General features: G+C 38.4%; 8 protein-coding genes across 8 annotated transcripts; 3 read left to right on the top strand and 5 right to left on the bottom strand.

Moving 5' to 3' along the window:
- Window positions 1–317: 317 nt before the first annotated feature.
- L201_007442 (uncharacterized protein) lies at window positions 318–1,478 on the bottom strand (the record flags this gene model as incomplete). Its single annotated transcript, XM_066223148.1, has 3 exons — window positions 318–866; window positions 948–1,249; window positions 1,334–1,478. The coding sequence occupies 3 exons, from the start codon at window positions 1,476–1,478 to the stop codon at window positions 318–320; spliced, it is 996 nt and encodes a 331-aa protein (XP_066079245.1).
- Window positions 1,479–4,054: 2,576 nt separating this feature from the next.
- L201_007440 (uncharacterized protein) lies at window positions 4,055–4,639 on the bottom strand (the record flags this gene model as incomplete). The annotated part of the gene is made up of 2 exons (XM_066223147.1): window positions 4,055–4,479; window positions 4,558–4,639. The coding sequence occupies 2 exons, from the start codon at window positions 4,637–4,639 to the stop codon at window positions 4,055–4,057; spliced, it is 507 nt and encodes a 168-aa protein (XP_066079244.1).
- A 2,675-nt stretch (window positions 4,640–7,314) lies between these two features.
- Window positions 7,315–8,544, bottom strand: L201_007439 (uncharacterized protein; the record flags this gene model as incomplete). The annotated part of the gene is made up of 3 exons (XM_066223146.1): window positions 7,315–7,872; window positions 8,027–8,287; window positions 8,386–8,544. The coding sequence occupies 3 exons, from the start codon at window positions 8,542–8,544 to the stop codon at window positions 7,315–7,317; spliced, it is 978 nt and encodes a 325-aa protein (XP_066079243.1).
- Window positions 8,545–9,302: 758 nt separating this feature from the next.
- On the top strand, window positions 9,303–11,062 carry L201_007438 (uncharacterized protein; the record flags this gene model as incomplete). The annotated part of the gene is made up of 2 exons (XM_066223145.1): window positions 9,303–9,422; window positions 9,503–11,062. The coding sequence occupies 2 exons, from the start codon at window positions 9,303–9,305 to the stop codon at window positions 11,060–11,062; spliced, it is 1,680 nt and encodes a 559-aa protein (XP_066079242.1).
- Window positions 11,063–12,129: 1,067 nt separating this feature from the next.
- On the top strand, window positions 12,130–14,276 carry L201_007437 (uncharacterized protein; the record flags this gene model as incomplete). The annotated part of the gene is made up of 2 exons (XM_066223144.1): window positions 12,130–12,516; window positions 12,612–14,276. 2 exons carry the CDS (start codon window positions 12,130–12,132, stop codon window positions 14,274–14,276), a joined length of 2,052 nt encoding a protein of 683 aa, XP_066079241.1.
- A 426-nt stretch (window positions 14,277–14,702) lies between these two features.
- L201_007436 (uncharacterized protein) lies at window positions 14,703–17,000 on the top strand (the record flags this gene model as incomplete). Its single annotated transcript, XM_066223143.1, has 3 exons — window positions 14,703–15,071; window positions 15,202–16,407; window positions 16,512–17,000. The coding sequence occupies 3 exons, from the start codon at window positions 14,703–14,705 to the stop codon at window positions 16,998–17,000; spliced, it is 2,064 nt and encodes a 687-aa protein (XP_066079240.1).
- A 353-nt stretch (window positions 17,001–17,353) lies between these two features.
- On the bottom strand, window positions 17,354–18,040 carry L201_007435 (uncharacterized protein; the record flags this gene model as incomplete). The annotated part of the gene is made up of 1 exon (XM_066223142.1): window positions 17,354–18,040. The coding sequence occupies one exon, from the start codon at window positions 18,038–18,040 to the stop codon at window positions 17,354–17,356; it is 687 nt and encodes a 228-aa protein (XP_066079239.1).
- Window positions 18,041–20,474: 2,434 nt separating this feature from the next.
- L201_007434 (uncharacterized protein) lies at window positions 20,475–20,900 on the bottom strand (the record flags this gene model as incomplete). The annotated part of the gene is made up of 2 exons (XM_066223141.1): window positions 20,475–20,572; window positions 20,744–20,900. 2 exons carry the CDS (start codon window positions 20,898–20,900, stop codon window positions 20,475–20,477), a joined length of 255 nt encoding a protein of 84 aa, XP_066079238.1.
- Between the last annotated feature and the right edge of the window lie 1,723 nt (window positions 20,901–22,623).

The following is a 22,623-nucleotide window of genomic DNA, read 5'->3' as shown; positions in this document are numbered from 1 at the left end:
CCATTTTCTTTTCTATCACCTATTACTGACATGATTACCCAGTAAACATTAACTGAGAATTTTGGAATTGATTTGGAAATTATAACAGGTGTAAAATCGGCTTTTTTAGCATGTTCCCCTAATATAAAAGGTAGCGGAAAGATTAGCTCCTACCAATCATGGGTGGGTTGAACCCTTTGATGGAGCAATGCATTCTCTATGAATAGATGAAATTATTTCTGTGGCTGTATATGTACATTCGCATCCTCGGGTTGGTCGTATGCCATAAATGTTATTTGTGTCGAGGAGCGCCACTTGAAGCACACGGGTCCATCATTTCACTTTCGTCTCAAGCTTGCCGCCCAGCCATCGGGGTTTTTTCCGACCTCCTCATCAAACGCTTCAAGCTGCTGAGCAAAATCCTCTTCTGCAAAGTCGTTGAGAAATAGTGATGTGTACGAAGTGGGCTCAGAGTATAGTAAAGCATTGATTGCAGTTCGATCATCAGGCTGAACAGTTTGGACAGTGCGTCCCCGTACTGAACTGCCTTCTCCTGTCTCGATCAAGCCAGCTGTCCTTTTTGATGGTACAGCAGAACCAGTAGAGTCAGAACCCTTGGATTTGAAAGCAGTGTAAAGCTTGCTGATAATTTCATTGCCATCTTCGGGAAATTTGAGATGATCAAGGTTCTCAGTTTCGTCTTCAGGTGAAACCTTCAGGTAATCCGGATGAAAGACACGCTTGTAAATGTTTGGTATTCTTCTCCAAGGTAGGGAAGCAGTCTTGTCGTCAAACTTAAAGTTTGAGTAGGCTTCCCAAAGATCATGGAGCCATGTTCGTTCGTCGTGTGTAGCGATATAACTTGACACTGAGCCGACGTTCTGCTCCTATGATCAGCAAAAGGTGACGATATACAGCTCGTTAGCCTCTTCCGATGTTTTATCGCTTGGGAAAAACATCCAACTTACACATTCAGCGCAAAGTCTGACAGTGTTGCCACCATACAGTGAAAATGATGAAAGACATTGACCTTGTTCACCATAATGTTTGGACGAATTACCGAATTTTTTCCGTCCGGTTTGACTGATGAATTCCCCATTTTCACTTGCCTTAGCGGTTGATATGCCTTCACACTGTCCGGTGAGAGTAGGCTTATTAGCTTTGGGCCGTGCTGATTTGCTCGATGATACAGTGTTATCCTCAACCATCAAAGACCTTGCTTGTCCAGAGTAATCGTATTTATTGGTGTTAAACCAACTGCGCCACCCACCTGGTGGGTGGTTTGTTGCAAAGTCACTGGGGGCGTTCAAAATTGACTTTTTACGTTAAGTGAAAAAATTATAAATTTCATCACTTATTTTTCTATTTTGAACGCAAATGATTTTTGAATAAGTGATGAAAAAAATTTCAGTGAACACCAAGAATTGAACCGACGACCAAACTTTATGAAAGTATGCCACATTTGAAGTTGCATCAGCCAGACCCATTAAACCAGACATTTGGTATGAAAATGAGTCACTTTGCCAATGTATATATAGTTTTGCGAACGTGCCGCCTCCACCTCTGTCATCGTCAATTTTCCAGCATGTTATCCTTCTGTTATATTTCAACTACTTGTATTTATTGGTCTTATTTGCATGCAGCCCATACTATAATTGCTCTGAAAACTTGCATATACAATGACAATCAGCACCAAAAAACGATTATCGCATCATATCCAGTGTTTGCTAAGAAAAATCCTTCCTCTATACGCCTCTCCTCCTCATTGTCAACTAATCATGATGCTCCTTAGACAATTAGAAGTCCTTGAAGATGCTCGATACTGGAATAGATACAAGGTCAAGGCTCAGTCTCTATTCTTGTCCTGGAAGAAGATGGACCTTCCTCCACTCATGAAAGATCGTGGAGAACATCACTTTCAAGCTTTCCGAATGCATCATCCTACTCTCCTTCAAATCGTAGATAATTTTCGACATGACCCTATCTTTCTCAACAAGTCCAATCACAAACAAGCCGACCCACTCATACAGATCGGCTGTCTGATCTATCTCCTCGCTCAAAATCATAATATCAAATCAGTAGCTCATACTTTCCATACTACAAGTGAGATACCTTCGATTGTCTTTATTTTTTTTTTGATCAATAATTGACCTCTTACCAGCCGGTTCAGTTGAAAAATGGACTTGGCGAGCACTTGTTGCTGTAGTGCGTGCTAAAGATACCTTTATCTACTGGCCTGGTCACAATGAAAGGAAACTTATCGCTAGATATTGGTGGCATAAGTTTGGTATACCGGGTTGTGTTGGTGTAATAGATGGATATCATACTCATCTTGCTGAATCACCTGCTCTTGTGGATTCAGGTGTTTTCTTCTGTCGACACAGGAAGTATGGCTACAACAACATGGCTATAGTCGACCACGCTCGCCAAATCAGATACTTACATACTGGTTTCACAGCATCAACCCACGATTCAGTGATTTGCAAGGCAATGAAGTTGATAATGCAACCCAACCAATCAGATTTTGATGAGAATCAGTTCATCATGGGCGACAAAGCGTTTCCAAATGGTCCACTCAGTTCATCATGGGCGACAAAGCGTTTCCAAATGGTCCACATATCGTATCTCTATTCAAGAGGAAGCCTAGTAAGCAGTCACAACCAAGAAATAACAATCTATCTGGCAGACGTGTAGGTCATTCAACCACGCTGAATTTGGAAGTAGCTGATATTTAGCCTTGAATATCATTTAGACTGAGTTCAATAAACGTTGTTCTAAACTCAGAGTAGCTGTAGAACATGTATTTGGTATCATGAAGGCTAGATTTACCTTTCTTCGGTCAATTAGAGTCCACATAAGTAATGTTCAGAACCAAGCTAGAGCTCAAGGTATGATCACTGCTGCAGCTGTGTTTCACAATATGCTAGTTAGAAATGATGATATTGGATTTGAAGAGGAATTTATCCGAAAGATTAAAGCACAGCTGGACATTGAAGATGAAGATCAGTACAATGATTGGGATGTAGATGTGTCCAACAACAATCAAGCAGTAGTAGATAATGGTGAAGAAGAGGAGGATTCGGAAGAAGAAGATGATAGTTTTAGAACAGGTTTGCTCAAGCGTATTGAGAGGTTTGAGAGAGAGTGTGAAGATATCTAGATGGTGAGTATCTCTTCATCTTTCATGGAGTTGGTCTTTATCATACATCTATCACTGAGTACAATACTGCGATGGATGTTTATCAAATTTTGATGGGGAAAAACGTGTTCAAAGGAGGTACGTCACCTGTGAAATCCTTGAAATTGAAAAATATAGAGCACTATTAACTCAACATGTAAAAGCTTGAAAAAAAAGCTTAAATAATAGTGCTCTATATTTTTCAATTTATATAAATCTATATAGCTTACTCATTGGTCACAGCTGTGCCCATGACCGCCCTTCACCCTCGTACCGATAAAGTCGATATCATACCTTTTGCGGAGTCCATCGAAAAGCAAGAGGAAGTGAATGAAGCCTGTTGTCGCGCACAAACTTCAATACAACCGCTCCAAGAGATGATAAAGGCAAGATTAGAACCTGGAAAAACAAGATAACAGGCAAGTGGGTGGAAGAGAAGAAGGGAGAGAGACCGGATGATAGTAAAGGTGCGATTTGCCGCTGGGGCTTGATGTAGGTTAGACCACAGCTTCTCTCATTGATATATTGATATAAGATACTGACGTTAACCTTGCTTTCATAGCCTCGGCGGTCATCACATACCCTGTGGTCCTATCACAAAGAAAGGACCACAGGGGTATCACTAGGCTGCGGGGAATCAATCAAATCACATCATGAATGGTTAATCTCAAATCCCACTCTTAAAACCCGGTAGCAGCTTTGCATGACGACATCATATATCGATCCCGACTATAAAGGTATGCATTCAATCCTCGAGCACCCACCGCAAAGCAGTATCAATATCAAAAGAAGGGACAGTCAAAGTTGATGGAGGAGCTGACGAGAAGGATATTTGCCACTAAATAGTAAGTTTGGTTGTTTTGACCTGTATCTACCAAGTAATACTCACCATATAATTTATGTGTTATCTACCTCAATGGGAGACCTCGAAAGTCTATCATCATCACCTTCCTCATCACCACCTTCTTCGGCATCACCTTCATCATCATCATCATCAATATCTCTACTACCACTATCCACTTCTCGGTTCAACCTTTGACGTGTTGACCTTGACCTTTGTACCTCGGCTTCACATTGTCTTAGAATTTGGCTTTCTTCTTGCCAATGATGAAGGGCGTTCCTGAAAGCTATCCCAGTGGCTTCTATTGTAGGTGATGTTCTCATTTTGCCTGCCATTTCAGCACATGTGTTCACTTTCATAGCCATTTCACGAAATCGTTGGTCGCGAGCCTCAACTTCTAGGTTGTATTGTCTTCCTGGCCTTTCAAATCTTTTATCTATCTTTTCCTCCTCCCATTTCTCCCTATCTAACGCTAATCTAGCTTGATGAATTTAGGATAAAGCGCAAAGGGGGATTTTAAGCAAAAGTTCAAAAATCACTGGTGTTGTTTCCAATTGACGAGAAGCGCTCAATCCACCTGGTATAGAAGCAGAAGACGGCTGGGAACCCAATGCTGTAGCTTGAGACGCTCTAGGTGGCATATTTAACTTGTTATAAATTACTGAAGATAAAGGTAAAAAGTCAAGCAGCTTAAAACACGACAGCTGCAAAAAATGGATAAGTGACAACAGACGCTCAAAAAATGCCACTTTGGGTAATTACAAAAAGATGCGGGGCACCTTTTTTTTCCATTACTTATCAATAAATTCTATTTTGAACGCCCCCACTGTAACACTTTTCAACCCAAGGCAGCTCGCCAGAGTGCTGCTCGATCCAGTTTTTGACTACTTCTTTCGAATTGGACTATGAATTAAATGAAGTCAGTAGATTAGCGATTAAGTAGTATAAGCACGAATGTAACGTAGTGGCATGTCTTTCATGAAGGAACATCTGGAGGCCATTTGAACACCAATCAACGATCTTACACATGGATCACACAACTCAAGTGCGTTTGTCATTCTTGCGGGAATTCTTGCTTGGCTACGACATGTGCCATCAGGTTTCCATCTGCCTTTATTTTCAATTTTACTCGTTCCGTCTGTGGGCATCGACGAAGTTGCTGACCATGCAGGATTCCGTCCTTGACATTCGACATTACGATAGGTATTTTCAGATCGTCGACTATTTCCTTCAGACATGACTATAAGATTGGAATTGAGGGGTGTGTGCGTTAATTAGTGCGTGAAGATGCTGCATAAGCAGAAATGACATGTCTACAGCGCAATGATTGGGTCTTATATATGCAGAAGCGGACCTTCAATCCTCATCCCACTTCGGGTACCGATTGTGCGGACCTCATAAATCAGTGGAGTTTAATTGAAGGCCAAACGAAGATCAGACTTGTCTCGAGTGCTGAGCTGAAAATCTCCCTTATCGTGCGGCTAGAGAGGCAAGCGCCACATAGCACGTCGTCGTTCACCCTACGATTGACGTTCACTTCTGCTTCGTGCGATTCACGCTCAGCTCGGCGATCGGAGCGTGAACATCATCTATGTGCATGGGCTTCGTATCAAGCTCCCCACTCTGATTGCCAGTATTGGACGGAAATCACGTTCTCGAGAAGAACCAAGATTAGAGCGAAAGATACTGATTCCAAGTGTGCCAAGCCCCCCATAATTTGTAAGGGATATCAGATTCTAAGGGTTAGTTTAGTTTCGCATATATAATGGAACAACGAGAGAAAACACATTTGAGCAAAAAATCTCATTGATATTAGCATGAGATCTCAGCTTAGCAGGTAAGAATAGGGTTAAATACATGGCCGTAATACCCAAAGCTAACCATCTGAACATCTTCAGGAGAAGATTAAGCCATCTATCATCCGGATTCAACATTTTGGAGGATCCTTGGTTATACGAAGTATCTATCGAAATCGTCAAGGCTATCGTTGAATTCTTTGTCTGTCATATTTGTAATTTCCGCCCCCTCGAAATCTAAAGCTAGATCTGAATCAGCGTTTCCTAAAGTTGTAGAGTTACCCCCTTGGAAATCATTCAAACCATTTTCATGAGTGTCAGACAATAAATCCTTTTGGTCTTTCGTTCTTGCGCCATTGACTTCGCTCTTGTCGCATGAATACCTTGAAGGCTGGATGATATTACTCAGAATCAAATTTCTTTGTAGCTCGATGAACCCATGTATCCTTGATTGACGATTGGGAAGTCCAGGTGTCTCATACTTTTCTGGACACATACTGGGGTAATGAGCAGTTTCTGTCAGTACAGATCACATGTACTGCATCTTTCCGGACCTACGCCTAAAAGGTGGATTGAGACTCACACATATACTGTATCACACAGAGCACTGTCGGCATCACATGTTTTTATATATTCCCCATCACAACGCCCATGTTCGTCAAACCTACTCTTACCAGGTCTCGCATCGCGGTGCTCAGGTATCATTGTACCTTCACATCTCATAGTGTCTCCACAATAAAATCGTTTACTTCTGTTTTCACACATATTGTCAGTTCAGTAGATTTTGGCGTATATAAGCGGAAGGTTGGTTATCGAACAGGTTGGCTGATGAAGAGAAAGCTAGACTGCGAAATATCTTTCCCTTATTATCTCACTGACATACAGTCTCCGTGTTTCATAGTCCGGATGGGTAGTATGTGGGCACAGTACAGTACATCAACCTTGCATCGGAGAATCACAAAATCCTTTGTTGAGATATAACTTTACTCGTCTTCTTCCGCTGATTAGACATCTGTTTCCTTTTCTCTGTCCGCAATATGCGTTATCGTGCGACGAGTTGCAGCTGGGCTTCAAATCTGAAGACCCAAACACAGAGGCGAAAAATCATCCTGCTTTCTGTGCCGTTCATCTTCGAAATAAGCGATACTTCATCATCCAGCTCAATACACGAACTTGCAGAAGGGAATCTATACTGATCTGCAGGGTCTTGTGTAGTGACGGGAGGAAATACAAGTAAGAAAAGATATGGAATGACATGAGGAATATCTACCAACATGGCATGAAGAGACATGTAGATCGTCCCACTATAAGTACGTAAGATTTGCAACAGACAAGTGGTAGCCGCGTTCGCTTGCCCGCTGCCAGCAGATTATCGTGACGAGCTGCATGAATGAAGTATAAACAGAGAGCAGGCAATATCATGAGATAACTAAAATGATTCACCTCCATGACAGATACAACTCGGGGTCACCCTCCGAAGTCAGCTAATTGCTCTAAAGAATCTAAGGCAACTAAGTGGGTTACCACTGGAATTCAGTATAATCATCGAGGGATTTCAGAAAATCTAGATCAGGTATATCGCTGTCTGCGCCGCCTTGATATGTAGTATAATCATCAAGGGTAGCTAAAAACTCTGGATCCAGAGCGGAAGATGGTGGCAGAGCGTCGTCCAGATACAGAGTTGCATCGTATGTATCAGAGGTTCGGGACGGAGGGGATATGCCTTGCAAATTGGGTTGTGTGGTGGACTCCGCAAGGTCCTGAGGCTCGACTGTCAGGGTTGATTGAGATACTGCTTGAAATTCCTCTGGTATGGGTAAGTCCCTTTCCTTCAGGTATTCCACATAGATGGTATCTATCATCCTAGTACTACCATTATTATTATCATTCAGGCATTCAGATCTTCCCTCTTGTAGTAAACGTCTATATGTAGCATTGGCCTCGAACCATGTCATATTTGGCATTTCCTCGTCTCTTTTAGAACGCAACTCATCATATTGAGATTTCATAGTATGTAGCCATGTTTTAGGAGAAGGGTTTTTTTTGATGTAGTAATCAGCTCTTAACTCGACGGATACCTGTAGTTTTGATTGCGTGTTAGCTATAGCTGACAGAGATATACACTACATGAGCAAAGCTTGAAAGGGGAAAAGAAGCTATCGAATGTAGAATGGAGGGGAAAGTCGATAAACATTGTGCACATCAACTCACACAGCTAAGACATAGTCTCACAGAACCGCCCGTCATAGCCTTTCTGGTACATCGGGTTGTATCTGAATTAGATGATGTATTCCGTCTCTGTGTATTTATCGCCCCTTCGCAGATGGGTGATCTTGCCTGTTTATTCCTACGCCACTCAGCTTTTTCCAATCTCATATAAGGTTGAAATCCTTTGTGTCCTCTGTTTGATCTATTCGCCCAAGCTCGATGAATCCATGTGTCTTTTTTGTCGGATTGATAGATCCAATACTTGCATACTTGCTCACTTTCAGACTACAATGCTCATAAAGCGACTCAGCTTTCCTACACACTTTACTTTTCTGACCATCGAGTGGCTTTATCGCATCATTATGGAAAAGAGGAAGACTCACACATGTGCCGCATAATAAAGTTTCTTCATCGGTGGTCGTTTGCGTACATCTCCCTGATATATCGAATCGGCCAGAGGGTAATTCTCTGTTGAGCTGACATGCAATTGATCCCACACATGTTACAGACCGACGACTTCGTTTAGTACCTACTTCGGACATAGTCAAATATGAGAAATTAAAATTGTATATGAAAAGGTAAAGCAAATGATGTAAAGTATCAAAGCAAATCAGACGTTTCGATACGCTTTTATATCCTTTCCGAGGACCAAGTTGGGTTAAGAGAGGTATCAATACTGAAGGTAGTGAAGGAACATTTAAAAGACAGTCAGAGAAAGGATTTCCCCCTAGTATGATTCCTCCCTTCCCCCCCACCCCCCCCCTTTGCACATTATGTCTGTCGATTTGTTTTCAAATCAAGACCATTCAATTCCGTTAAATACTTCAAAAGAGTGCCACATTGTTTTTCCTCTTCTACTGATTCAAAGCACGTCGGTTTCCGAAAGCGATTTTGATATTGCACCGAGATTTGACATTATGTACTGCCACACCCTTTGACACCTAACATTTTGATATTGTATCCTTTCTTTAGTAAGACCATTGGTATTCATAGGCAATTTCTCATGGTAGCATTCCCCCATCGCTACTTTTGTAGTATAATATATCTCTCTGACGTGATATATATATATTAATCAGACTTGATGTTCGGTGATCGCCGCTATTTCGAGCTTTGATAATATCATCATATTATTCGAGAAGTTTCATATGTTGAGTTGTTATAGACAATATTCTATTTTATTGTTCTTTTTCATTCACTTTATTCGCCATGATTATCTAATGCAACTTAAATTGTGCTTCAATATAACCTCTTTCGTACATATCAAATAGTTATTATTCATTCACCAAAATTGATTGGCGTCATGGAACCGGTACTTAGCACGGAATTATGGGAAAAGATTATAGGTCATTGTACCGAAAAAGGTGACGAAGGAGTGTTCACTCCTCAAAGAACTTTAGCAACTTGTCTGAGAGTTTGCAAGGTATGTCTGTTGTCATTTCTTTCGTAATTCTTCATACAGTAATCGATCAGGTCTGACGCCTTCGATCACAACTTCATCAGACATGGTATCTTCTCGCTTCTCCTTATCTATATGCTTCACCTGTCGTTCAACATATTAGCAATTTTCTTTCAGGTGCTGATAAACCTATATCAGAACATTTATCTGGTATTTTAACACATTCAACTTCATCATCTCAAGAATTATATCTACAAGTATTACAGGAAGGAAATACGAAATTACCATTATTACATCAAGTACAAAATCTAAAATTTTACGCACTTGATTTACCTGAAAATCGAGAAAATTTCGATTTCATGAAAATCTCAATGGATACAATTGATAAATCTGGCATCATTAGTAATATGCTTCACAACTTAACGCCGTTCACATGCTTAACACCCAGATTAGAGAATATACAAGTTAATTCACATCTATTTCCATTTGGTTTAGATGAAAAATCAATGACTGATTTAGTATCTAAAAACTGTTCAAATCTATCAACCAATTTTTTTACAGTTTTAAAACCGAAATATTGGTGTGAGTATGACTCACCGCCAAATGTTAGATTATCTGAATCACCAAAAGACTTGAGTCGAACTCTAACAATGATTGAAAATGGTTATATACCGAAAATATCAGAATTTCATACTTCCTTAACTGAAGATGAACCTCCAACAATACATTGGGGTACGACCAATAGAGTTTCAATAAGAGAAAAAATGGATGTTAGAAAATACATGTTTCCTCGAGTTGAAGGCTTTGAAGATCCAAAATCAGAATTAGAACCGAGACCCAAAGCACAACATCAAGACGATATAGTCGAAACTGGTTCTCAACCAGAATCAGATTCGGAAGATTCTGGCTGCTTGGCAGCGAATTCTGCAGATCCTGAGCAAAATCAGTTTAACAATAATCACAATAATGGTGAATGGCCTGTCGAAGCAGTAGGTGATATGGATTTAGATTGTTGGGTAGATGCAATTTGCGAAATTATACAAAATTCAAGACTCAGATTGACCGGAAAACCGAATCTAAATCATGTAGAGACGATTGATTCAAAGACTAAACTTCATGTTTATGGTATAGAAAAGTTTTTGACTATTGCACCAGGTTATGCAGGTGGACCATCATATATAGACGAGACTACAACGATTATACCAAAAATCAAACCGGAAGATGTTGATTTATCAAGTTTTAGAGGTATAAAAGAATGCAATTTTACATCAGAACAGTTAGAACTTAGAAAATCGATACATCAATCATCGTTTAAGAAAATGGAATCAACAATTAGAGAAAAATTGAAAATAAATTCATCAGGTAATTGGATAAAAACAAATAGAAAAGCACCGGAGATTAAGTTATTTTTAGCAATCGAACATCCAGGTTGTATGTCTTGTGGTCAAGGTAAAAATGATATTTGGAAATTAGATTGCAGACCAAGACCACCAGCTAGAGAAGATGATAGTGATTGGACAGATGAATATGATGAAGATGATGACGATGATTTCGATTCAGATGATTATCCTGATGTGGATGATTTGATAGAATATGATGATGACGATATATACGATATGGATGATGATGATGATGGTTTTTTAGATGAAGATGATGATATGTAGCTCAAGTATTTGGACACCTTCAAGATGAAATGATATTCAGTGAAACATGTGATATAGAGAGCACTGGCCTCAGATTAGTACAACATCACCATCCTACCTTAGCATTAATCCCATTTTTGAAAACAAAGAGATCATTTGGTTGATTTACAATATCAAATCAAGGAATAATAAGCAATTTATTAGATCTCCAATCGGTGATACAAAAATATAAAACAATCGGTGATACAAAAATAGAAAAATCTCACCTGAAACACAACTTCTCTTAACTAATGATCACTCACGGCCTCATACTGGAGGGTTGCGTGTAGAGAAATGGAAGATCAGCACCTAAAATTCAACTTGACTGGGTTATAGATCACTCAGTCCGTCAAGCTTGTGAAAATGGTCAAAGAATATGAATGGAAATTAGACTATAGAGCATCTCGTACTATTATTCCAGTAGGATACCCTTTGGAAACCAGATCAAAATATAGATTTAGGGCTTTCCTTTTATAAAATACATATGTCTTCACCCGTATCAATCTGGTAGATTCGATAAATGCATAACTAGGGTGATTCTCTATTATACATAGTATCTCTTTTGAACCAGTAAAAGGGTTCTTCTCCATAATAATCTTACTATGATTTGATCTCTAATTCGTGTGGAACCTAGTCAAGTATCTTGTCAAAATTTGTCTTCCACGAACCCGATATGACCCATCATTCATGATTCTCAACTGAGCTGCCGACAAGCTGGGTATATGTTGTCAAACCTCTCGATGCCTTGCATGAAACGTATAAACAGAAGAAATGACTGGTTGAAGCGAAGAGAAGGAAATGAGTTATTATGTCATAGATAGCTGTATTCACACATTCACGTTATAACGCGACTTTTGATTTTTGCCGAGAAAATATAATGTCGTAAGGAATGCTAGAACATGAGATCTCAGTAGTATCCCGCTTTCTCACTCATCGTATGATATCTCCACATAATTGACTGATTCTACTTGCGTTGATATCTCTTTCAACAGCTATCCTTCCAGGATGTTGAGTCTACGACAAGAGATATTTTTTGGCAGACAAGCAAAATGACACCCAGACCGAAAACCGCTAATGTAGCTAAGCAGGCATCTACCAATGAAGACACTTCTAAGCGAGTCTCTGGTGAAAAAGCAATAACGCCTGGAAAAAACAAAAAGGCTACACCTTCAAAGAAAACGAATCGAACACCACTCCAAGAGCAGGAATCTAACGAAGCAGTTCCAGAAGAGGAGATAATCGTAATAGAAGATGATGACAATGATGATGATAAGGTAGTAGCTGATGATGAGAGTGTTAAACCACAAGGAGAAAAGAAATTATCACCTTTCCCAAATCTCGTTTTAAAGAGAATCCTAAAATATTGCTTAGAAGATGAAGTCGATGGATGTTATGTTGCGCAGAATACTTTGGCTACTGCTTTGAGGGTTAATAGTGTGAGTTTATCGGTTTGCTCTATCAATATGCCAATGGTATTGTCCATCTACCTTACTTGCTATACTGATGCCTTAATTTGGATTACTGTCTATAGTTATTCTTTGAAATTGCCGGTAGAATACTATATAAACAGCCAACGGTAATCAACCTTGAATCTTTCTTTCTCGGTTCACATCGTTCACTACGTAATGATCAATTTTACTTTCTCGGACCACAGGATGGAAAGTCTATGAAAGAGATAATGGATGAAGCATTTGGAGGTAAAGATACAAAGTTACCATTGTTAGAACATACTCAACACCTGAGAATCTATTCTTGTCTAGTACCAAAATACAAAACTGGTGGTAAAATCAAAGAAGTAGATATAAAATGTATAAAAGATTTAACTAAAAAGACAAGTAGATATAGTAATGGAAAAATATATAATGCTACAAAAAAACAATTAGATATATTGGAGACTAGAAATAATGATCATTTAACTCCAGACTGTACGAAAATCTCTATAGGTTCATTGAAAAGATTCAATTATAAATCCATCTCTAAAGATTTATCTAATGATAATCAGTTAGTAAAAGATATGATCAAATTAGAAAATGATTTTGGTAAAGGAATTGAAAAATTGAGATCAAGAATGTGGCAATATTGTAAACCATTTAAATGGATTGAATATCAAAATCATTTAACAGGTTTTTTTAAACCTAGAAATATAAATGAATATTATGAAATTGATGAGTTATGGGAAAGACAAAGACGTGGTTTATTTTTACCTGAAGATTTTATTGTACATACAAATTTATTAGATCCATTTTCCGTTATTTGGGGATCGGATAATCATATTGTACTAAGAAAACCAATGGACGAAGATTTAACCTGGAATAAAATACGTAAAAGAGCTCTCAAAGAGACTCAGGATCCCATAATTCCCTTGAAAGATGATGATGATCTCCAAGATATAGTCAGTGAAGATGAAGATTTGATGCCAGAAATTAGACCGAAAGATGAATTATATATTCAAAATCCCAGGAATATGGAATCATCCGAAAGTATCAGAATAATAAGTAATACGATCAGTCGTTTTAATCCCCTTGACTTTGCTAAACCGGCTATGAAACCCGACGTAAGGGAAGAAGTAGAAAATAACGCAATATTCTACATTTATGGATTTGAAAAATTGTATCCACCATCTCAAGAGACTTTAGATAATTATTGGGATGATCGTGAAAATATAATCAAAGAATGGGGTAAAACCAAAAAGTTCGATTTGGAATATATCGAAGGGGAATTGAAGGTAATGGGATATCCCATTTTGAAGCAAAAGGGAACACCAACTCAGCAGGAAAAATCAAAAGATAATTCAGCTACAACTAATTCATCTTCATCTCTTAGCAGAGCAGAAAGGAAGAGGAAAAGAGATGAACAGAAAGCTCAGGCGGAGATACAAGCCGAAGCTGTACTCAACAATTCTCGAGAACATGCCAGCCGAGACACATTGGAAAATGCTAAAATGATATTTTGGTTATTTGAATTAGAATACAAGGTATTCACCCCAGTCGAATATTGTTGGCGAGGTATTGACAGAGGTTGGACAAATGGTATGGATTGTCCTGGACCAAGAATAAGAGCTAGGCTTCAAAAAGATCTGAATTCAGCTGTTAGTGATGGAGGTGGTGAAGAGAACGGGGATGGGGATGATAATGCTAGTTTTGTATCAGATTACGAAGATAGGCTTAGGTTGATGCTCGTTGGGGGAGATTCATAGGTGGTTTACTATACGAGTTGTATCTGAACTCATCCCGTTGTAGTTGTATCTCCAGATTTCGTGTAAGATATACCGTCTCGGTCTGGTATGCCCATCTTCCGGAGTTAACCCATGTACGAGTATCGATTGATTTGAAACAAAGTGTATTAGAATAGCGCTGTCAACAGGAATGTGAATGTTATCTGTAATAAATTATAAAATCTATATGAAGACTGATATTTTGTTTTCACAAAGCGTTTGAGATGACGTCATACTGGATTGTTCTCACATTATTATTCCTCATCTGTTTCATGTGAATAGATGCTATGAATATATTGATATTAACAGAGAGTAGAAGACAAACACGAATAGCTAGATTGATAATAGTCTAATGATTGTGTCCTTGCTGAAGACAGCGACACGAAACTGGTCCATCGCTAAACTAATATGACTCCTCGAGCGAAACAACCCAGGACTGTTACACCTAAAAGAACTCTTCCAAATAGGGATGCTACCAAGAAATCTACCCTTCCTCCAACTCCGATCTCACTGGCCGCCAAAAAAGCAAGTACAGCGAGAAAGTCAGGTCGGAAACCACTGAAGCAGCACAAAGCAAATGAAGCTATATCTGAAGATGAATCCGAAGTAACCGCTAAGAAAGATAAAAAAGGTAAAGCGAAGGTAAAGAGAGCACCTATATTATCACCTTTTTCCGATGAGATTCTGAAGACTGTTCTTGGGTTCTGCCTAGAAGATCAAGTGGAAGGATGTTATGTTGCTCAGAGGACTCTTGCTAGTGCCATAAGAGTCAACAGTGTGAGTAGATTGATTGTCCATCATTTCATGTCAAGCCTTTCCCTAGTACAAAATCACCCAGAACGTATCTTGATTATTTTGTCCGTACGATGGCGAAACTGATCCCTCAAACATGCTCGCTTATTCATAGACCTTCTACAAAATTGCAGGCCTGATCTTATATGAGCCACCAAATGTGATTGATGTGGAATCATTTTTCCTTGGTTCACTTAGGAAGAAGAAAGAAGAAGAATGGGATACTATAGAAGTGATGAATCCTGTACCTGTCAGTTTAGATGATGGGAAAAAATGGACCAAGCAAAATTTATTCGATCATACTAAACATATAAAGATACTCTCATGCTTAGTACCTAGATATTATGAGAACGGTATCAAGAAGGAAATCTCCAACCATTATATAAAGGGTTTAATCAAAGATGAAAGATTTAATCCGAAAGATATCGAAATTGATCCTAATGAACCTGAAATGGTAACATATTATAGAAATGATCATAAAACAGGTGCAAAGATTTTAGTTGAATATCCTAAACACAAATATCAAAAAACTGGCTTTAAAAGACGTGCTGCAGAGAATAAGAATCTATCAAAAATAATTAAAAGAGGTAACGATATTTATGAAAAAACTTCAAATATACTGACAGATGAAAAATTATTATTAAATGAAAAGAATTATCCTCATGGATCAAGATTACATTTAAATTTAACACCAAATTTAATTTCAATTGAAATTGGTAGTTTATCAAAAATTAGTTATAAAGATCAAAATTTAAAAGGTGATTTAATGAAAGATTTAATTAAATTAGAAATTAAATTTGGTAAAGGTATTGAAAAATTGAAATTGTCTTTATGGAATAAATTAAAACCTTTCGAATGGTGTGAATATCAACCTGAACTAATAGATTTGTTCAGACCGCCAGAGCTACAAAGTCTTATTGGTCCTAGATATGACCAATATGTACCTCAGTTCTATACAATGCATCTTAATCTGTTGGAACCATTTTCAATCATTTGGGGTTCGACAAATAGAGTAGTATTAAGGAAATATACTAAAGACGATTGGCAATGGAGAAAAAAGCGCAGAAGAATATTGAAACATTTACTTCAACCTTCATGGCAAATTGAATGGAAAAATAATTTGTTTGGTGAAGTCGGTATAAACAATGAAAACGATATCAATAACGAAGATGAGGATGATGAAGATGAAGATGATTTCTCCATGCACAACTATCAAACTGGAGAAAACCTCTTGTACTATGATGATATAAAAAGATTCAATAAATTCGATACGATAGATGTCCTACATAATACAATAAGAGATTCACATCCAATAAAATTTGTAGGTTCACCCATGTCATTTAAACTCAACTGAGAAGAGAATTAGAAGATTCCACATCAATCAATATCTATGGTTTTGAAAATTTACATCTGGTTCCGATAAAGAGATATCAAAAGAAATTAGATTACTTATGGAGACATCGTCTTTCAAAATTAAAAGACTTTATGGAAGATCCCAAAGTAGATTGTTCATATATCAAAGAACAGATTGAAGATGCTGGCTTTGAAGTTGATTTTAATAATATCGAAACTGCTAGATCGCCTTCACTGATGCCATTCTCTGATGATGATATTGAAGATCCAGGTCAAAGTCAAGATGAAAACGAAAATGCAAACGCATGTAAAGAAAGAGAAAAGTTACAAAAGGCTAAAATACAATATTGGTTGAATTTTAGGGATGTCGAAATGATAATTAAACTTCAAAAAGATTTTCGATATAATAATAGAACATGGACAAATTCAGATGATGATGATGCATCAGGACCAATGATTAGGTTTGAACCTTTGGAAGACTTACCGAAATGCGGCAAAACTGTTTTGCAACATGTTAATGAAAATGGATCTTTGATAAGTGACGACGATATGTGGATCTAAAGATTGTTTAACTGTCCCAGATTTATGTTGTATTGCTATAATACTTGTTGTATGGGTTGACATTTTGTATGAAATAAACCAACTTTATCGCACTGAATACCATCACGAACTCGACTATATATCAAGATAATCACCTCGTCAAATAAAGCGAGACTCCATAGTACATAAACGTTCTCTTCATTCTCCTTACTATTACTGCCATTGATCGTCTCCATCAACTTCCCTGCCGATAGCCCAATTACTAAGGGTGTGAAGTTACAGGTCCAAGTGGAGTAACCTCCGATCGTCTTGCAGATCGATCGCATGACGATGTTCTGATCGCTTTGGGTATAATCCCCATTGACCTCTTTGCCTCAACCTAGTATCAAATCTAAATCTGGATCCAAATCAAATCTACCAGTTCTTCGAACACCATCGAACATTTGTTCTTGGACCGCAAAGTATGTAGTCCAATCGAAAAATTCATCTGATGGAATATCGTTACCAGATCTTAAATTCTTCAATTGAATTTGACGTGTAGGCCATGAATCATGCTTACCGTCATCACAAGCTGAACAACCTAAGTAATCCACTGATAAGTGTACATTAACTGTAGGTGCTTTTATCCATTTACCAATTCCATTTATTCGTCTAAACCATTTCCCATCTTCATTTATACCTAAACTTTTAAGAATATCTTCTTGTACACCAATCAACTCTTTACGTTGAATCTCTTGCTTTTCTCTTAATGAGTTTTTACTGATTTTTGAATTGGAATAGTTGTACCAGCAACTATATATATTCGCTTCTCCTTCTTCTGCTTCTTCTTCGCTCGCTTTCTCTATATCTCTTATAATACCCTTACCATTTTCCTCGAGATCTTTCAGGCTTTCTCTCATCATCCTACGAGCAATCCCAAAAGTCAAAATGCCAATTGATAATAATTTCTCTAAACCATAAATTTCAATTGCAGTTTTCATATCGTTCTTTTCCATTTGATCATGAGTCATGACATGTGAAGGTATATCTTCATAAAAAGCGAGTCTTGATGTATTGATCATCTTAAAAGTGTAATCAAGTGGTTCATCAGCATAATCATATAAATCATTCGCTCCATAAACTGTACTTTCTAATTAAATTCTCTTATTTCTTCTAACAAAAGTGATATTTCTGCTTGCCTCTTTCTTGTTTTATTTTGAGGATCAACGATCTTGTTCTTGTGACTTGATTCTATTTGCTGATGGGAACGGGCGAGTCGTTTCCATTTTGGCCAAAATAATTGCTGTTCATCTAATTCACTTCTAATTAACACCACATTTTTCTTACCCCAAATTATAGTTGGTATATTGTCTTTATCGAAATTCGTATGATATTCTATGATCTCTATGCTTGATTGATCTATGTAATTGAGTTCTTTGAAAGGTAATCGTAATTCTAGATTTGATGGAGGTAAAGGTTGTTCAATCGAATAGAGGAAATTACCAAATTTATCTTTTGTACAGTATTCACAATATACCTTTGGTGAAAATATGTGAGATTGATCTGGATTTGAAATATCAAAAGACTTCTTGAATTGGTTTTTAGAGATGGGAAGAATGTACCGATATTCTTCACCAAGACATCACGATATAGGAGAGGGATTGCGATATTGTACCAAGCCTATAAATTGGCAGATATACATAAGCTTTTTCACTTCAATATAACAAGCATATGTAATTTGATAGGAACGAACAGAGAGAATGAGCAGAAAAGTGAATAATATACCTTGTTTACTTGCAAGCAATTGAACAATATATCCTGACTTTGCAATTTCGCTTCTTGTTTTTCCAGTACATTTTGATCTATTTCAGCACATCTCTCAAGGATGATAGTCCAGATATCTGGATTGTTGATAGGTAACATTTAGAGGTTATCTGTTAAACGGGACGGGTGAACCGTAAGGTGATAATCGTTGGATAAACGGGATGAGGGGTATGTTCCAAACGAAAAGTTCAGCTGTTTTTGATATATATGGAAACTAGGTAACATTTTGAAGTGTAGAAGTAGAGTTGTAAGTATTGTATAGAATGAGTAACAATGTCTTGTGTTTCTCGCTGAAAGAGGGTTTCATAATAACTTAATTCAAGCAATATAAAGGAGGAATCTGAAGCTGTGCTTCTACGTCGATCGCTGTGCTTCCGGAATTAGCCGAGAATAAGGGATGTTATGCTGTCGAACGCTGAATATGAATTGCAGTAAATGTAGCTTTCTCTTCCATTTCGACGTTCTTCTTTATGGCTCATATGAGCGATAAATACCAAAATCGATCGACATACAAAGAGCAGAGGGAGAAATCTTTCTCAACAATGGTGGATAAAACTTACACACAAATCGTAATCAGAAAACAGTAAACTGCAGATTTTTACAGAGAGATCACCTAGATCTTGAGTGAAAATTGGCAAGTAATGATTGTATCGGAGCAGGCATAACAAACAGCAACGAGGTGATGCATTTTATTTACATCATCACTTCACATACAACGTGATTTGTACAGAGGAAAACGAATTATGAGACAATAAAGATGACATTGGCTGAATAGAATGATCAACTACAAGAAATCAAAGAAGAACTGAAGTGAATAGAGAATTTACGAGTCGGCTTAGCTATGCGATTTTTCAATTCAATAGAAAGAAAGTTAGATCAGCTAACAAAAACTCTTGTGACTGATCTTCTCTTACTACCCGATACAAACAGCTAGTCGGTCGGAATACACAAATTACGAAAGTAGAAATCGGACCAAAAATATCGAGTATCATTCAACTAATACTATCAAAGTTGAACGATTATCGCCAAGATTGAGGGGTACGCTAGAAAATGGAACGATCCATTCGGCGATACCCCTGAAACCTGAATCATGACATTCACCTTTGATAGTATTAGCTGAAAAATAATCGATATTGTTGACCTAATTTATACTTTCTTAATCGAATATACACCACATTCATGACTAAAGAGGTAAGACTTGGGGTGTGTACAGTCAGCTCCCATTCTTCATCATCGGGGATCTCTTCTCCAAGGGATAATACGGCAGTTGAGCTTCGAGTTGGTTCTTCTTCTGGCAGTCTCGTGGGTAAGTCAGAGGCAAGCGAAGAAGGAGACTATAAGAATATGTGTGAGCAAATCAGTCTCAGCCATATTGTACTGCTTTATCATCAACTTGAAGATCGAGTGAGAGCAGCGGTCTCCTTTCTACTGTTGGATCATTGGCGATTGAGTCAATGATGGGTGAAATTGACAGATGCGATGGCTTTTTGACGCATCCTCGGTTGATGGATATTGTGTTTGGTAGGCTGTAATGAACTTTCGACTGATCCGTTTTTAACGAAATGTGCTTGAATCGACCCGTTGATGTTCCAGCCAATGATGGATTTGAAGCAGACGTAGAAGGGAATACTCTATCTTTTCCTCTTCCAATCTCTACTCATTCCTGGGTACAGTAGATAGCCACAGCTGAACTCACTTTCTTTTGGTTTTGATCATGATCATACTCTGACCACTAGCATAATATGGAAAATAGACCAAAATACCAAGCAATCGTACGATTCCGACCAAGACTAAACAAATCGGAAAGACTTGTTTTCAAGGTACATGAAGATGGTAAGACTGTAGGATTTTCCGACGAATCAAAGGGACAAAAAGGAGACAATTCGTGATTTATCTGAAATTAACCCTCGAAGAGCGAGTAGCGACTTCGTTACTATCTTGTATACCTCTTAAATACTCACCTTGAGTAAAAGGTATTTCTGTCTTTATATCTGTTTCTATCCATTCATCTCCCAACACATGTTCTTTAAATTTTGCTGATGCATTGGTTCTGATATCTCCAGTGATGAGTTTTGGGATATTTTCGATAACAGGATCTTCCTCTGAATCCGGTTCCATTTTGATGTCAATAGAATCATCATCGGTGAGGTCATCTAACCAATCATTATCAGCGCCTTTAGCTTTGGTGATAATATCCTTCCCGCAATTGCACATCTACCTTGTTAAGGCGCAGCTCATCAAAGTCTTGTGGTTGGAGTCCAGCCCCGAAATTTTTGACCACGGAGCTTTCTCGTGAAGATTCTTGATGACTGTATAGGTTTAAGATCCGCTCCGCTGGTCTCAGCTGCAAAAGCGGCTGCCGGTGTTCGCGGTTTTTGGAAAGTATATCGAAGCAAACAAGCTGAAGAACAAGGTCGAAGAAGAATGGGAAGGTTTAAATCGTTTACAAGAGAAGCGTTCTATCGAAGAAGCATCTTTGCACATCATGGAAACATAAAAATTACGTCTTCAAGAGGAGTTTGGGATGTTAAGGCATAGCATCAAAAAGGAGAAGCATACCCTCGAGGCCATTGCGCCAAACCAGCAAACCTTCACCGTTTACAACGATAATCAGTCTTCACATAACGATATATCCACCGATATAGCTTTTAGCTTCAATGAAGATTCTCTGAAGCACTCTACACCCAGTCCAGCTCATGGCAAACGTTCTGGTAGACGCGCCACAGCAAAAATTTGAATGTTTGATCTTCACGTGCCAATGGATTTATTGGCTTTCCACACAAGCTATTTGATTCTTTGATGCACCGGTGTTGAAGCTACTAGTACTCTTTGACTTTCGTTCGTCTTCTACTGGATCTTGATGATTGGGGGTGAAGAGATTGGTATATAATCGAGAGAGGGGAGCGGGTTCTGCTTCTACTGTCGAATCCTTCACAGTTAGGTCAGTGATGTTGCGCTGAATGCTTGTGCCGATGTCGATACTCATGGTGAGATCGACGAATGCGATCGCTTTTCGTTGAAGCGTCGGTTGGTGAATTGCGAATCTGTTCTATTCTTTGTTCCTAGGTCCATCAGACTTCTGACCGTCAAAGAGGATTCTTTCGAGAAATTTATTGCCAAATGCATGAGGAATCATCTTGTATGAATGTGAAAGAGATTTGGTAATGTCTTTTCTTCTTGATGTACCATTGGGTTTAGAAGTACTTCTAACAACTGTGTTGCCCTTGACCGTGGTTGTAGATATCCACGAGAATGGATAACAACCAGAAACCTTGAATACAAAGGTTTGAAGGAAGTGGAGATTGAGTCTGAGAAGATTATTGTGCAGCACAGAAATCGGGGTCTGAAAGCGAGATTGACGGACAGAACAACCAACAATGCCGAAAGTAGTCGTTCGCATTGTTGCCTTAGGTTGGTGAGTCTAGATGAATATGAGAGACAACTTGCTTTTTCATACCATATACGATGGGATAGTACTGATGACATTGTTGATTCATAGAAAATACCCACGAGAACTAACATCAGGTGTTCCGATGTTATCGTGTTGGACAGAATTTGCAGTACGTCGTCGAGTCGGAGTCGAGGTAATTTCCACAGTAATATCACCTTGTTCATCGAGGAATGATGTATAAATATCCATTTGTCGATTCGGGCGGCAAAACTGTTGACCACGTATCCTTCGCGATATCAACAGCAGATATCACCATGGATCCTAAAAGTCACTTGACTTAATCAACATTGTTGCTAGGGTTTTTGTGATAATTGTCTTGTTTGGAGAGAGCCATCTTTGTATTTCAGGATAAACCACTGCTTCCATTTCGTTTTCCGATACACTTCCCCA

Source organism: Kwoniella dendrophila, chromosome 10, assembly GCF_036810415.1.
Source record: "Kwoniella dendrophila CBS 6074 chromosome 10, complete sequence".
Classification (NCBI taxonomy): domain Eukaryota; kingdom Fungi; phylum Basidiomycota; class Tremellomycetes; order Tremellales; family Cryptococcaceae; genus Kwoniella; species Kwoniella dendrophila.
Note: the sequence above shows the minus strand (reverse complement) of the source record. Positions and strands in the feature narration are given on the sequence as shown.